Source organism: Aethina tumida, chromosome 6 (assembly GCF_024364675.1).
Source record: "Aethina tumida isolate Nest 87 chromosome 6, icAetTumi1.1, whole genome shotgun sequence".
Lineage (NCBI taxonomy): Eukaryota > Metazoa > Arthropoda > Insecta > Coleoptera > Nitidulidae > Aethina > Aethina tumida.
The window spans coordinates 10,564,601-10,582,016 of record NC_065440.1 but is presented as its reverse complement, the minus strand read 5'-3'; the positions used below and the strand labels follow the sequence as shown (position 1 = coordinate 10,582,016).

The 17,416-nt window shown below is 25.3% G+C and overlaps 2 protein-coding genes across 3 annotated transcripts in view; one reads left to right on the top strand and one right to left on the bottom strand.

The window, feature by feature from the left end:
* Positions 1–17,416, top strand: part of LOC109605641 (bicaudal D-related protein homolog) — a 59,406-nt gene that overhangs the window by 16,139 nt on the left and 25,851 nt on the right. The gene's annotated exons all lie outside the window — the stretch shown is intronic.
* LOC109606880 (uncharacterized) lies at positions 230–3,177 on the bottom strand. The gene is made up of 4 exons (XM_049968494.1): positions 2,928–3,177; positions 2,643–2,871; positions 2,403–2,586; positions 230–385 (listed from the first exon to the last, which is right to left on the bottom strand). Exons 1-4 carry the CDS (start codon positions 3,133–3,135, stop codon positions 278–280), a joined length of 729 nt encoding a protein of 242 aa, XP_049824451.1. The 5' UTR covers positions 3,136–3,177; the 3' UTR covers positions 230–277.

Below are 17,416 nucleotides of genomic sequence, written 5' to 3'. Positions count from 1 at the left end.
TCAAGAAATTGTTCCGATCGACCGGTCTATTGTGTAATTCCCCTGCAACAGTTTACAATTAATTTGCCAACTGCAGAATTGATAATCCGTTGTGCGCAGTTTTCACTGTTGGGCAAACATTTAATAAACGTATCGTTGCATCTCGTGCGGTTTCTCCGTTCAAAAACGTTGCGCAAACTATGCTAAATCTTTCGGAAATAACGAGATCGTTGGATAAAAACTTGGAGGATGACTAAAAACAATTGTTTTATTGTAGTGCATCGTTTTAAAGGGTTATTTAACATTCTCGTTGTGGCTTTTTCTTGTCTTTCGGCGGTTCCAGTGTCGGTTTTCTGTTCTGGTCCATTTCGATCAGTTTCGTTAGAATTTGATTGGGTGGGACAGCCTAAAACAATCATTGAAGCAGTCAATAATTAGTTGATACCGTTTATTCTGTCTAAAATTCTCTATAATTATTAGTATAAATAAATAAATAGTCAAAGATATTTAAAAAGAAAAACTAGTTAAAAAGTTGTTCAAATTTATTGAATTACTTTAAAATATCTAAATAGATTAAACTTTAAAAACTGTTTAAATTCTCTCCAGTTCTTTCAAACATTTATAAAAAGTAATCTTAAAATATTTAAATTGTTTAAGATATCTGTATAAAGTAATATCAAACTTTCAATGAGTCAGTTTCAATTTAACTTCTTTAAAACTGTTTAAATTGTATACTGTTTAAAACATTAAAAGAAACAGTCACGACTGATAAAATGTTATTTAAATTGTTTAAAGTTCTTAAAAATATATAAACAGATGCAGTAAATTTTAAGAAACTAATTGAAATGTTAAAAGTTGTCTAAAACATTGATTGAAGAACAATGAATTTAATGTCTTTAAAATCTGTTTAAATTCTCTACAGTTCTTTAATACATTTACAAAAATAGAAAAACCTTAAAATATTCAAATTGTTTAAGGTCTTTAAAATATTTGTTGAAGTAATATCTGGCTTTCAAACAGTTAGTCAATTTAACTTCTTTAAAACTGTTTAAATTGTATACTGTTTTTGAAATATTAAAATAAACCATCAAGTCTGATAAAATGTTATTCAAATTGTTTAAAGTTCTTGAAAATATCTAAATAGATGGAGAAAACTTTAAGAAATTAATTGAAATGTTAAAAGTTGTCTAAAACATTGATTGAAGAACAATGAATTTAATGTCTTTAAAATCTGTTTAAATTCTCTACAGTTCTTTAATACATTTACAAAAATAGACAAACCTTAAAATATTTAAATTGTTTAAAGTTCTTTAAAATATCTGTATAAAGTAATACCAGATTTTCAATCAGTCAGTTAATTTAACTTCTTTAAAACTGTTTAAATTGTGTACTGTTTTTAAAACATTAAAAGAAACAGTCAAGACTGATAAAATGTTATTCAAATTGTTTAACGGTCTTGAACATATCTAAACAGATGGAGTAAACTTTAAGAAATTAATTAAAATGTTAAATGTTGTCTAAAACATTGATTGAAGAACAATGAATTTAATGTCTTTAAAAACTGTTTAAATTCTCTACAGTTCTTTAATACATTTACAAAAATAGACAAACCTTAAAATATTTAAATTGTTTAAGGTCTTTAAAATATCTGTTAAAGTAATATCTGGCTTTCAATCAGTCAGTTAATTTAACTTCTTTAAAACTGTTTAAATTGTATACTGTTTTTAAAACATTAAAAGAAACAGTCAAGACTGATAAAATGTTAATCAAATTGTTTAACGGTCTTGAACATATCTAAACAGATGGAGTAAACTTTAAGAAACTAATTGAAATGTTAAAAGTTGTCTAAAACATTGATTGAAAAACAATGAATTAAATGTCTTTAAAAACTGTTTAAATTCTCTACAGTTCTTTAATACATTTACAAAAAATAGACAAACCTTAAAATATTTAAATTGTTTAAAGGTCTTTAAAATATCTGTATAAAGTAATTCTGGGTTTCAATCAGTCAGTCAATTTAACTTCTTTAAAACTGTTTAAATTGTACACTGTTTTTAAAACATTAAAAGAAACAGTTATATGATGAAACAGTCAAGACTGATAAAATGTTATTCAAATTGTTTAAAATTCTTGAAAATATCTAAACAGATGGAGTAAAGTAAAATAAAAACCTAATTACAATGTCAAAGGTTGTCTAAAGTTTGATCAAAAAACAATAAATTTAAATTAAGAATATTACTGATAAATTGTTTAAATTTTCTACAGTTCTTTAAATAATTACAAAAAACACAGTAATGCTTTAAAATATTCCATAAACTTCCTTTTTTGTAAAACCTTTTTAAGAAATTATTCCAACTGTATATAATTCTTAATTAACTCAAAACATCAACTATTTAAATTAATGAACCAACAAAGTTTCTTACTCGTTTGAAATCTGCAAAAATATTCTTGGATTCGAGCAATTCCTTGCTCAGCTTCAACTGACTTGGAATCTCCTCCAAACGTACCGGACCACTTTTGTTCTTGTACAGCGTCTTCGGGAAGCAGATCTTCACCTCCTTCGCCACGTTCAAGTACTTCTTGTAAAACGGATGCAGTCTTTTGTCGCTACGAAACGAAACAACAAATACATTCATCGTTAATCAATTACACAACAATAGTACTTGAGTTCCAACAGCCTCAGCTCGGCGCTCCTGAACTCCGGTATCGGATCCTCGTAGTTCTTCAGGTCGGGCGGCGCCTCGATCTTGCGCAGCGCCGCGTCCTCCTCGCCGTTCAGCTTCGGCGCCAGCGGAAAGTTGGGCTTTTGCACGACGAACGCCGAGCCGCACGTTCGGTACACCTCGCCGCCCAAGTGCGACAGGTCCGGGTCCCGCTTCCTCAGGTCCTCGTCTGGAAACCACCGTTTTACTTAAGTTGATTTCGTTGATTCGGGAAAAGGGACTCACGGTACTGCTTGCGACAGACCAGCTCCTCTTTGTCTGTTGTTTTCTCGCTCAGGTCCTTGGTCTCGTACTTCCTGCTTTTGAAGAACTTGAACAGGCCGCCCGGGCGTTTGCCGCAGTCCCTCGGTGGACACTCCTTTTCTTTCGGGGGTGGAGGCTTTTTTTTGCTGAATAGTCCCATGGACCGCACCAGGAGCCGTTGCATCTGCATCTTGTTACTGGGAATTTTGACGTTTGACTGACTGAAGGGGGTTGTCAAAAATGTCGATTAAAAATAGACAATTTCATGCGTTCATATTTTTATATTGTCAAAAAATTTTTATGTAAAAATGTTAATACAAAGTATTTATTATATTTTAACCATATATTATTTATTTTTCATTATCTTTAATCAACATTTACAAAAAAAATAACAATCTAATTTTAATTTCTTTAAAAACAGATAAAATTATCTACAATTGTTTCAAACGTGTACTAAAAACACAAAACAATTCTGCTTAAATTGAGGTTCTTAAAAATATTTATCATATAAATATTATCAGCCATTTAAAATACTGTTCAAAATGTTAAAGATTTTCGAAAATATTGATTCAGAAAGTCAATTTAATGTTTAAATTAAAAAAAATTAAGTGTAAGAAACATATACTTTTAAATCCTGTTTAAATTGTCCAAAATTGATTGGCATTAAAACTGTTCATATGGTCTATTTGATTAAATATTTTATAGAAACCAAAGTCTGTTTAAATTGTTCTTTAAAATAGATGGAAAAGTGGCAACTTAAAAATTCAGATTTTAAAATACTGTTTAAATTGTTCTTATTTAAAATCAGTCAATATAATGTTTTAAAAACTGTTTAAATTGTCCAGAGTTTTTTAAAACTGATGAAAAAGTCTCAATTTGAATATATGTTAACTGTTTTAATATGTTGTAATTTATTGCAGTATTGTAAAATACTGTTTAAATTGACAAAATGTCTCGAAAGTACTGATTTAAAACAGATGGAAATCTGTCAATTTGAAAATAATAAAAACTGTTTAAATAATCTACAATTCATTAGTATTTTTATTAAAAAACAGTTAGACTTTAAAATACTGTTTAAACTGATAAAATATCTCGAAAGTCGTAATTTAAAAATAGTCAATTTAGTGTTTTAAAAACTGTTAAAATTGTTCAGAATTCTTTAAAACTGATGGAAAATTGTATTTCAAAAAATCTTCCCAATTACTGTTTAAATTGTCCAAAGTTTTTTTTTAACTGATGGAAAAATCTTAATTTAAAAATATCTTAACTGTTTTAATATAATATAATTTGTTGGAGTATTTGTAAAAAACAGTTAATTTTTAAAATACTGTTTAAATTGACAAAATAACTCGAAAGTACTGATTTAAAACAGATGGAAAACTGTCAATTTGAAAATAATAAAAACAGTTTAAATAATTTGCAATTCATTAATATATTTATTAAAAAAACAGTTAGACTCTAAAATACTGTTTAAACAGACAGAATATCTCGAAAGTCGCGATTTAAAAATAGTCAATTTAGTGTTTTAAAAACTGTTGAAATTGTTCAGAATTCTTTAAAACTGATGGAAAATTGTATTTCAAAAAATCTTCCCAATTACTGTTTAAATTGTCCAAAGTTTTTTTTTAACTGATGGAAAAATCTTAATTTAAAAATATATTAACTGTTTTAATATATTATAATTTGTTGGAGTATTTGTAAAAAACAGTTAATTTTTAAAATACTGTTTAAATTGACAAAATAACTCGTAAGTACTGATTTAAAACAGATGGAAAACTGTCAATTTGAAAATAATAAAAACTGTTTAAATAATCTACAATTCATTAATATATTTATTAAAAAACAGTTAGACTCTAAAATACTGTTTAAATAGACAGAATATCTCGAAAGTCGCAATTTAAAAATAGTCAATTTAGTGTTTTAAAAACTGTTAAAATTGTTCAGAATTCTTTAAAACTGATGGAAAATTGTATTTCAAAAAATCTTCCCAATTACTGTTTAAATTGTCCAAAGTTTTTTTTAACTGATGGAAAAATCTTAATTTAAAAATATATTAACTGTTTTAATATAATATAATTTGTTGGAGTATTTGTAAAAAACAGTTAATTTTTAAAATACTGTTTAAATTGACAAAATAACTCGAAAGTACTGATTTAAAACAGATAGAAAACTGTCAATTTGAAAATAATAAAAACTGTTTAAATAATCTACAATTCATTAATATATTTATTAAAAAAACAGTTAGACTCTAAAATACTGTTTAAACAGACAGAATATCTCGAAAGTCGCAATTTAAAAATAGTCAATTTAGTGTTTTAAAAACTGTTAAAATTGTTCAGAATTCTTTAAAACTGATGGAAAATTGTATTTCAAAAAATCTTCCCAATTACTGTTTAAATTGTCCAAAGTTTTTTTTTAACTGATGGAAAAATCTTAATTTAAAAATATCTTAACTGTTTTAATATAATATAATTTGTTGGAGTATTTGTAAAAAACAGTTAATTTTTAAAATACTGTTTAAATTGACAAAATAACTCGAAAGTACTGATTTAAAACAGATGGAAAACTGTCAATTTGAAAATAATAAAAACAGTTTAAATAATTTGCAATTCATTAATATATTTATTAAAAAAACAGTTAGACTCTAAAATACTGTTTAAACAGACAGAATATCTCGAAAGTCGCGATTTAAAAATAGTCAATTTAGTGTTTTAAAAACTGTTGAAATTGTTCAGAATTCTTTAAAACTGATGGAAAATTGTATTTCAAAAAATCTTCCCAATTACTGTTTAAATTGTTCAAAGTTTTTTTTTAACTGATGGAAAAATCTTAATTTAAAAATATATTAACTGTTTTAATATATTATAATTTGTTGGAGTATTTGTAAAAAACAGTTAATTTTTAAAATACTGTTTAAATTGACAAAATAACTCGAAAGTACTGATTTAAAACAGATGGAAAACTGTCAATTTGAAAATAATAAAAACAGTTTAAATAATCTGCAATTCATTAGTATATTTATTAAAAAGCAGTTAGTCTTTAAAATACTGTTTAAACTGACAAAATATCTCGAAAGTCGTAATTTAAAAATCAATTTAATGTTTTAAAAACTATTTAAATTGATCAGAATTCTTTAAAACTGAAAATTGTTAATATAAAAATTTTAATAACTTTTAATAGTCTACAATTTATTGAAGTATTTATAAAAAACAGTCACACTCTAAAATACTCTTTATATTAAAAACATATTTTGAAAATAGTCAATTTAATGTTTTAAAAATTGTTTAATTTGTCATTTATTTTTTAAGACATTTACAAAAACTTTCCAAATACTGTTTAAATTGTTCAAATTTCTTTAAAACAGATGGAAATCTATCAATTTGTAAATGATAAAAACTGTTTTATTAGTCTACAATACACTCTGGAGTATTTAAGGAAAATATTTAGATTCTAAAATACTGTTTAAATTGTCAACAAAATTTCGAAATTTCTGTTTAAATTGTCTAATGTTTAAGATATTTCTAAAAATCTTTCCAATTATTGTTTAAATTATCCAAAGTTTTTTAAAACTGATGGAAAATTTTCAATTTAAAAATATATTTTAATAATTTATAATTTATTTATAAAAAACAGTTAGTCTCTAAATTACTGTTTAAATTATCGAAATCTTTAGAAAGTACTGATTTAAAAATTGTCAATGTAATGTTTTAAAAACTGTTTAAATTGTCCAATGTTCTTTAAGATATTTCCAAAAATCCCAATTACTGTTTAAATTGTTCAAAGATTTTTTAAAACTGATGGAAAAATCTCAGTTTTTTTTAAGATATTTATTTACAAAATATTTTTAAATATTATTTAAATTGTTCAAAGTTTTTTAAAATTGATTGAAAATCGTCAATTTAAAAACTATAAAAACTTTTAATATAATACAATTCAATGGACTATTTCTGAAAAACAGTCAGATTTTAAATACTGTGTTAATTGTTGAAATACCTCGAAAGTATCGTTTTAAAAACAGTCAATTTAATGTTTTTAAAACTGTTTAAATTGTTCATGATTTTTAAGATATTTATTCACAAAATATTTTCTAAATATTATTTAAATTGTTCAAACTTCTTTAAAATTGGTTGAAAATCGTCAATTTAAAAATTATAAAAACTGTTTTAATAGTCTATAATTCATCGGAGTATTCATAAAAAAACAGTCAGGCTCTAAAATACTGTTTAAATTGTCTAAATATCTTGAAATTACTGATCTAAAAAACAGTTAATTTATAGTTTTTAAATGTTTACAGTGTTCAATGTTTTCTAAGATATTTATTTGCAAAAAACTTCAGTTTTATGAAAAACAGACTTACTAAAATACTGTTTAAATTATTTAAAATATGTTAATTATTTAAACAAAGAGTTTAGACTTCACAATTAGTTCACATTGTGAAAATTCTCGAAAGTATCGATCTAAAAACAGTCAAAAATTTTCCAAAGCCATTCAACACAAGTTCTTTAAATGATTGACGGGAAATCCGTCAATTAATGTCGTGTAAGACCGTTTAAACGAATTAAATTTCTCTAAGCCTAATAGACATTTGGAACAACTGTTGCATCTGCATCTCGACACTTCGAATTTCGACGTCCGTCTGCCGGAAAAGAACCGCTCGTTGCGTTAATTGATTGGCAAAAATTGCGGGGTTGCAACACACGGCGCCAATCGGGCCGGAAAATTCGGATTAGACCGCAACTGTTTCGCACCGAAACCAGATGATTCCGTCCGGCATGGCGTACTTACGGTTAGATCAATTAAATTCGACCCGACGCGAGAACGAGAACAACAGGAATGCGATCGATTTTGTGGGTGCGATAAATAAACATTGCCCGGACACGGTGACATTCAACCCCAAAAATAAACGGGCGACCTTGTTTAAGGTGCGTCCTTTCGATAAAACGGACCTTGACAATTATTACTCACGTGGGTGATCGATATGTTTGTCGAAATTATCCACGTAAAGGTGAGGACATACAAATTATGCATTTTGTAAGATATTTTCTAAATTTTGATAGAAGTTTAAAATAAACAGTTCCACGTTGAAGTATTTTTCTAAGACTCCCTCTTTCTTTATCTGTTTCAGTCAGGATAGACTGTTTAAACTAATTTAAGAGTGACTTTATTAACTTACAAGTTATATCTTCAAATTTAACTTTAACAAATTCCATATTCCAAGACTCTTTCTTTATTTATTCATTTGAGAAAAGACCACCCAGGTTAATTTAAGCATATTTTTATTAATTTACAAGTTATTTCATAAAATTTAACTTGAACAAAGTTTCTATCAAAGATTAAGATAAACAGTTGCAAGTTGAAGTATTTTTCTAAGTGTCTCTCTTTCTTTATTTGGTTCAGAACAGGCTGTTTAAATTAATTTAAGCGTGTCTTTAGTAACTTACAAGTTATATCTTAAAATTTAACTTTAACAAATTTTCTATCGAAGTTTAATATAAACAGTATCAAATATAAGTATATTCCAAGACTCTTTCTTTATTTATTCGTTTGAGAAAAGACTACCCAGGTTAATTTAAGCATACTTTTATTAATTTACAAGTTATTTCATAAAATTTAACTTGAACAAATTTTCTATCAAAGATTAAGATAAACAGTTGCAAGTTGAAGTATTTTTCTAAGTGTCTCTCTTTCTTTATTTGGTTCAGAACAGGCTGTTTAAATTAATTTAAGCGTGTCTTTAGTAACTTACAAGTTATATCTTAAAATTTAACTTTAACAAATTTTCTATCGAAGTTTAATATAAACAGTATCAAATATAAGTATATTCCAAGACTCTTTCTTTATTTATTCATTTAAGAAAAGATTACCCAGGTTAATTTAAGTATATTTTTATTAATTTACAAGTTATTTCATAAAATTTAACTTGAACAAGTTTTCTATAAAAGTTTAAGATAAACAGTTGCAAGTTGAAGTATTTTTTAAGACTCCCTTTCTTTATTTGGTTCAGAACAGGCTGTTTAAATTAATTTAAGCGTGTCTTTAGTAACTTACAAGTTATATCTTAAAATTTAACTTTAACAAATTTTCTATCGAAGTTTAATATAAACAGTATCAAATATAAGTATATTCCAAGACTCTTTCTTTATTTATTCGTTTGAGAAAAGACTACCCAGGTTAATTTAAGCATATTTTTATTAATTTACAAGTTATTTCATAAAATTTATCTTGAACAAATTTTTTATCAAAGTTTAAGATAAACAGTAGCAAGTTGAAATATTTTTCTAAGACTCCCTCTTTCTTTATTTGTTTCAGAAAAGACTGTTTAAACTAATTTAAGGGTGTCCTTATTAATTTACAAGTTATATCTTGAAATTTAACTTTAACAAATTTTCTATCGAAGTTTAATATAAACAGTATCAAATATAAGTATATTCCAAGACTCTTTCTTTATTTATTCATTTTAGAAAAGACTACCCAGGTTAATTTAAGCATATTTTTATTAATTTACAAGTTATTTCATAAAATTTAACTTGAACAAATTTTCTATCAAAGATTAAGATAAACAGTTGCAAGTTGAAGTATTTTTCTAAGACTCCCTCTTTCTTTATTTGTTTCAGAACAGGCTGTTTAAATTAATTTAAGCGTGTCTTTAGTAACTTACAAGTTATATCTTAAAATTTAACTTTAACAAATTTTCTATCGAAGTTTAATATAAACAGTATCAAATATAAGTATATTCCAAGACTCTTTCTTTATTTATTCGTTTGAGAAAAGACTACCCAGGTTAATTTAAGCATATTTTTATTAATTTACAAGTTATTTCATAAAATTTATCTTGAACAAATTTTTTATCAAAGTTTAAGATAAACAGTAGCAAGTTGAAATATTTTTCTAAGACTCCCTCTTTCTTTATTTGTTTCAGAAAAGACTGTTTAAACTAATTTAAGGGTGTCCTTATTAATTTACAAGTTATATCTTGAAATTTAACTTTAACAAATTTTCTATCGAAGTTTAATATAAACAGTATCAAATATAAGTATATTCCAAGACTCTTTCTTTATTTATTCATTTTAGAAAAGACTACCCAGGTTAATTTAAGCATATTTTTATTAATTTACAAGTTATTTCATAAAATTTAACTTGAACAAATTTTCTATCAAAGATTAAGATAAACAGTTGCAAGTTGAAGTATTTTTCTAAGACTCCCTCTTTCTTTATTTGTTTCAGAACAGACTGTTTAAACTAATTTAAGCGTGTCCCTATTAACTTACAAGTTATATCTTCAAATTTAACTTTAACAAATTTTCTATCGAAGTTTAATATAAACAGTATCAAATATAAGTATATTCCAAGACTCTTTCTTTATTTATTCGTTTGAGAAAAGACTACCCAGGTTAATTTAAGCATATTTTTATTAATTTACAAGTTATTTCATAAAATTTAACTTGAACAAATTTTTAATCAAAGTTTAAGATAAACAGTAGCAAGTTGAAATATTTTTCTAAGACTCCCTCTTTCTTTATTTGTTTCAGAAGAGACTGTTTAAACTAATTTAAGGGTGTCCTTATTAATTTACAAGTTATATCTTGAAATTTAACTTTAACAAATTTTCTATCGAAGTGTAATATAAACAGTATCAAATATTAGTATATTCCAAGACTCTTTCTTTATTTATTCATTTGAGAAAAGACCACCCAGGTTAATTTAAGCATATCTTTATTAATTTACAAGTTATTTCATAAAATTTAACTTGAACAAATTTTCTATCAAAGTTTAAGATAAACAGTTACAAGTTGAAGTATTTATCTAAAATTCCCTCTTTCTTTATCTGTTTCAGAACAGACTGTTTAAATTAATTTAAGGGTGTCTTTATTAACTTACAAGTTATATCTTCAAATTCAACTTTAACAAATTTTCCATCGAAGTTTAATATAAACAGTATCAAATATAAGTAAATTCCAAGACTCTTTCTTTATTTATTCATTTGAGAAAAGACTACCCAGGTTAATTTAAGCATATTTTTATTAATTTACAAGTTATTTCATAAAATTTAACTTGAACAAATTTTCTATCAAAGATTAAGATAAACAGTTGCAAGTTGAAGTATTTTTATAAGACTCCCTCTTTCTTTATTTGTTTCAGAACAGACTGTTTAAACAAATTTAAGCGTGTCCCTATTAACTTACAAGTTATATCTTCAAATTTAACTTTATTTTTTAATTTTCTATCGAAATTTAATATAAACAGTATCAAATATAAGTATATTCCAAGACTCTTTTTTTCTTTATTAATTTCAGAAAAGACTACTCAAGTTAATTTAAGCATATCATTATTAGTTTACAAGTTATTTCTTAAAATTTAACTTTAACAAATTTTCTATCAAAGTTTAAGATAAACAGTTTCAAGTTGAAGTATTTTTCTAAGACTCCCTCTTTCTTTATTTGTTTCAGAACAAACTGTTTCTTAACTTACAAGTTATTTCTTCAAATTTAACAAATTTTCTATCAAAATTTAAAATAAACAATCTTAAGTTAAAGTAAGATTCCTTTTTTATTTATTTATTTCAGAACAGTTAATGTTTTATTTCTGTGAGCAGCCAGAACTAATAACTAATTTAACTAGAAATTATTTTGATTCAGTTATAAAATGAACAATTGTAGAAATAGATAAAAGAATAAAATAATGTGTGCCACTTGTGTGGCCACCTCTGCGTATGTATTTTTTCCATATTCACTATAGTGAAATTCGTAAGATTTGAAGATTAGAAATGATCATTGTTTAGGATATAATTACCCTAGTTTTGTGTGCATGGAGGAAGGTCAAGTAAAAATTCGTCTGCAAGACAATGAATATGGATGGTATGAAGTAAATTTGTTGTTTGGAGGATTTACAGTTTAGAAACTGACGCATTAACAATGCAATCTTTTCTATACCACTTGAATAATCATAATGATGAAGTTTTATTGTTACGTATTTGTGATTGCCGGATTTTAGAAAGCTGTACGTCCAATCACAAGGATTAATTGATTAACATATATCCGTGTTTTATTATAATATAATATTCTTTTTTAAAATTTACTTTTCCGCAAACAAATAAGGAAATTTATACATATATTAACGTAAATCCATTAATATGGAAATGTCATCTGTTTCTGTCTAATTAACCATTAAATTTACTTCCCCCGTATGTTGGCAATTTGCTGTAAAACACAAATGGCGATTTCTAAAGTGCAATTTCAATAGAAACGGAAAGCGTTGAAATAATCCCAAAACGATTTCGTTTCAAATGCACGAACTTGACTGGCTTATCGCATTTTATCGTAAACGTCCTTTTTTCAATGAGCCTTCTTATCTCACCTTCAAAAAACGAATGCCAATATTAAAAACAAAGGTAAATTTAGTCGAACGAATTATGGTTAACCGATTGTAGAAAATTTCTATTGTTTTAATAATTTAAGTCGTAACTTTGATAAAATTAATGTTATGTTAACAACGACATTGCAACCAATAATTAAGGAAAGATTTGTAGGAAAATGCTTAAACTTGAAACTGTTTCTCTTAAACTTTAATAGAAAATTGTACAAAGATAAATTTTAACAAATTACATTGTAAATTAATAAAGATACAATGTGTTCTGAAGTAAATATATAAAGAAAGGCTCTTATGAAAATACTTAAATTTAAAGCTGTTTATCTTAAACTTTGATAGGAAATTGTATAGTTAAATTTGAAGAAATAACTTGTAAATTAATAAAGATATGTATAAATTTACTTGAACAACCTGTTCTGAAGTAAATATATAAAGAAAGGCTCTTATGAAAATACTTAAACTTGAAACTGTTTCTCTTAAACTTTGGTAGAAAATTGTACAAAGTTAAATTTTAAGAAATTACTTGTAAATTAATAAAGATACTCTTAAATTGACTTGATCAATCTGTTCTAAAATGAATATATAAAGAAAAGTTCTTATGAAAATATTTAAATTAAAAGCTGTTTATCTTAAACTTTGATAGGAAATTGTATAAAGTTAAACTTGAAGAAATAACTTATAAATTAACAAAGATATGTGTAAATTAACTTGAACAACCTGTTCTGAAGTAAATATATAAAGAAAGGCTCTTATGAAAATACTTAAACTTGAAACTGTTTCTCTTAAACTTTGATAGAAAATTGTACAAAGTTAAATTTTATGAAATTACTTGTAAATTAATAAAGATGCTCTAAAATTGACTTGATCAATCTGTTCTAAAATGAATATATAAACAAAAGCTGTTATGAAAATACTTAAATTTAAAACTGTTTATCTTAAACTTTGATAGGAAATTGTGTAAAGTTAAATTTGAAGAAATAACTTGTAAATTAATAAAGATATGTATAAATTTACTTGAACAACCTGTTCTGAAGTAAATATATAAAGAAATGCTCTTATGAAAATACTTAAACTTGAAACTGTTTCTCTTAAACTTTGATAGAAAATTGTACAAAGTTAAATTTTAAGAAATTACTTCTAAATTAATAAAGATACTCTTAAATTGACTTGATCAATCTCTTTTGAAATAAATAAATAAAGAAAGGCTCTTATGAAAATACTTAAACTTGAAACTGTTTATCTTAAACTTTAATAGGGAATTGTACAAAGTTAAATTTGAAGAAATAACTTATAAATTAACAAAGATATGTGTAAATTAACTTGAACAACCTGTTCTGAAGTAAATATATAAAGAAAGGCTCTTATGAAAATACTTAAACTCGAAACTGTTTCTCTTAAACTTTGATAGAAAATTGTACAAAGTTAATTTTTATGAAATTACTTGTAAATTAATAAAGATGCTCTAAAATTGACTTGATCAATCTAATCGAAAATGAATATATAAACAAAAGCTCTTATTAAAATACTTAAATTTAAAACTGTTTATCTTAAACTTTGATAGGAAATTGTGTAAAGTTAAATTTGAAGAAATAACTTGTAAATTAATAAAGATATGTATAAATTTACTTGAACAATCTGTTCTGAAGTAAATATATAAAGAAAGGCTCTTATGAAAATACATAAACTTGAAACTGTTTCTCTTAAACTTTGATAGAAAATTGTACAATGTTAAATTTTAAGAAATTACTTCTAAATTAATAAAGATACTCTTAAATTGACTTGATCAATCTCTTTTGAAATAAATAAATAAAGAGAGGCTCTTATGAAAATACTTAGACTTGAAACTGTTTATCTTAAACTTTAATAGGGAATTGTATAAAGTTAAATTTGAAGAAATAACTTATAAATTAACAAAGATATGTGTAAATTAACTTGAACAACCTGTTCTGAAGTAAATATATAAAGAAAGGCTCTTATGAAAATACTTAAACTTGAAACTGTTTCTCTTAAACTTTGATAGAAAATTGTACAAAGTTAAATTTTAAGAAATTACTTGTAAATTAATAAAGATACTCTTAAATTGATTTGATCAATCTGTTCTAAAATGAATATATAAACAAAAGCTGTTATGAAAATACTTAAATTTAAAACTGTTTATCTTAAACTTTGATAGGAAATTGTGTAAAGTTAAATTTGAAGAAATAACTTGTAAATTAATAAAGATATGTATAAATTTACTTGAACAATCTGTTCTGAAGTAAATATATAAAGAAAGGCTCTTATGAAAATACTGAAACTTGAAACTGTTTCTCTTAAACTTTGATAGACAATTGTACAAAGTTAAATTTTAAGAAATTATTTCTAAATTAATAAAGATACTCTTAAATTGACTTGATCAATCTTTACTAAAATAAATAAATAAAGAAAGTACCTAAACAACTTGATACTTTTTATCTTAAACTTATGATAGATAATTGTAAACTAAGAATAATATCAAGTGAATTAAGCAAATTACGTTTTTTTTTTTTTTAAATAAATATAAATGTCATTGTTCCAGCCTTAATCTTACTCCCACCAACAACATCAAACACAAACAAACATTGAGAAACCGAATAAACAATAACAAAAGTAATTTAAATCCGAAACCGAAGTAGAGTATGACTGGGTTTATTTCGGCGTGGCGGATAACTTTTCGTGGCACAATAATTTGTTTAATTCAATTACAAGTGGAGCGACGCACTCATAATTACAATTAAACGGTTGCGCAACCGTGAACGATGATGCACCGTTCGGAAACGTAAAAAAAGTTAGAAAATGTTACGTGACTATATTTTAATTAGACAGAAAAAGAAACCTAAAAATTTTATTAATGTAGGTCATTGTAATTAATATTTTAATAATAACTTTGTTATTTTGTAATGCTGCGTTAAAATTAACATAAAAATCGATTTTGCAAAGAGAAATAAATAAGAAAATGCAAGTGTTTAAAATAAATTATTGGCACAACTCTTTATTTCATGATTTTTTTACCTTAATTCGTGATGGAGTTTCGTAAGATAGAAATAAACACAGAAAGGCAATTTTTTGAGTCTAATACGAAGATATTTTGAAATTGGTTTCACCTCGAATTATGTTACAATTGGAAAAAATTTACATGTAATCACCAAAAATTGATTTTGTAAGAAAGACATATACAAAAATAGTTTGATCTTTGAGTTTGATATGAAATTATTAACTAACAACATTTCAAGAATGGTTTCACCTTAAACTGTACCATAATTGGATAAATTTCAACTGTGATCACCAAAAATTGATTTTGTAAGAAAGAAATATACAAAAAAAGATTGGTCTTTCGAGTTTGATATGAAAATATTAACTTAACACAACATTTCAAGAATGGTTTCACCTTAAACTGTATCATAATTGGATAAATTTCAACTGTGATCACCAAAAATTGAGTTTGTAAGAAAAAAATATGCAGGGAAAGGATGTTTTTACGAGTCTAATATGACATTATTAATTTAATACAACACTTCAATAATAGTTTCACCCTGAATAATTGGAAAAAATTGACATGTAATCACCAAAAATTGATTTTGTAAGAAAGAAAAATACAAAAACTGTTTGATCTTTGAATCTGATAAGAAATTATTAACTTAACACAACATTTCAAGAATGGTTTCATTTAGATCTGTGTCACAATTGGCACAGTTCAGCTGTAATCACCAAAAATTGATTTTGTAAGAAAAAATATGCAAGGAAAAGCTGTTCTTTCGAGTCTTATATGAAATTATTAACTTAACACAACACTTCAAGAAGAGTTTCAACCTGAATAATTGGAAAAAATTGAGCTGTAATCACCAAAAATTGATTTTGTAAGAAAGAAATATACAGACACAGTTTGATCTGTGAGTCTGATAGGAAATTATTAACTAAACACCACATTTCAAGAATGGTTTCATTTAGATCTGTGTCACAATGGGAACAATTCAGCTGTGGTCACCAAAAATTGATTTTGTAAGAAAGAAATATACAAAAAAAAGTTGATCTTTCCAGTCTGATATGAAATTATTAACTTAATACGACATTTCAAGAATTGTTTGTTCTTAAACTGTACCATAATTGGAAAAATGTCTGCTGTGGTCACCAAAAATTGGTTTTGTAAGAAAAAAATATACAGACACAGTATGATCTTTGAGTCTGATAGAAAATTATTAACTAAACACAACATTTCAAGAATGGTTTCATTTAGATCTGTGTCACAATTGGAATAATTCAGCTGTGGTCACCAAAAATTGATTTTGTAAGAAAGAAATATACACAAAAAGCTTGGTCTTTCGAGTCTGATATAAAATTATTAACTTAATACAACATTTCAAGAATTGTTTCTCCTTAAACTGTACCATAATTGGAAAAATTTCAGCTGTGGTCACCAAAAATTGGTTTTGTAAGAAAGGAATATGCAAGGAAAGGTTGTTCTTTCGAGTCTAATATGAAATTATTAACTTAACACAACACTTCAAGAAGAGTTTCACCCTGAATAATTGGAAAAATTGAGCTGTAATCACCAAAAATTGATTTTGTAAGAATGAAATATACAGACACAGTTTGATCTTTGAGTCTGATAGGAAATTATTAACTAAACATAATATTTCAAGAATGGTTTCATTTAGATCTGTGTCACAATTGGAATAATTTAGCTGTGGTCACCAAAAATTGATTTTGTAAGAAAGAAATATGAAGGGAAAGGATGTTTTTACGAGTCTAATATGAAATTATTAACTTAACACAACACTTCAAGAATAGTTTCACCCTGAATAATTGGAAAAAATTGAGCTGTAATCACCAAAAATTGATTTTGTAAGAAAGAAATATACAGACGCAGTTTGATCTTTGAGTCTGATAGGAAATTATTAACTAAACACAACATTTCAAGAATGGTTTCATTTAGATCTGTGTCACAATTGGAATAATTCAGCTGTGGTCACCAAAAATTGATTTTGTAAGACAGAAATATACAAAAAAAGGTTGGTCTTTCGAGTCTTATATGAAATTATTAACTTAATACAACATTTCAAGAATTGTTTCACCTTATACAGTACCAT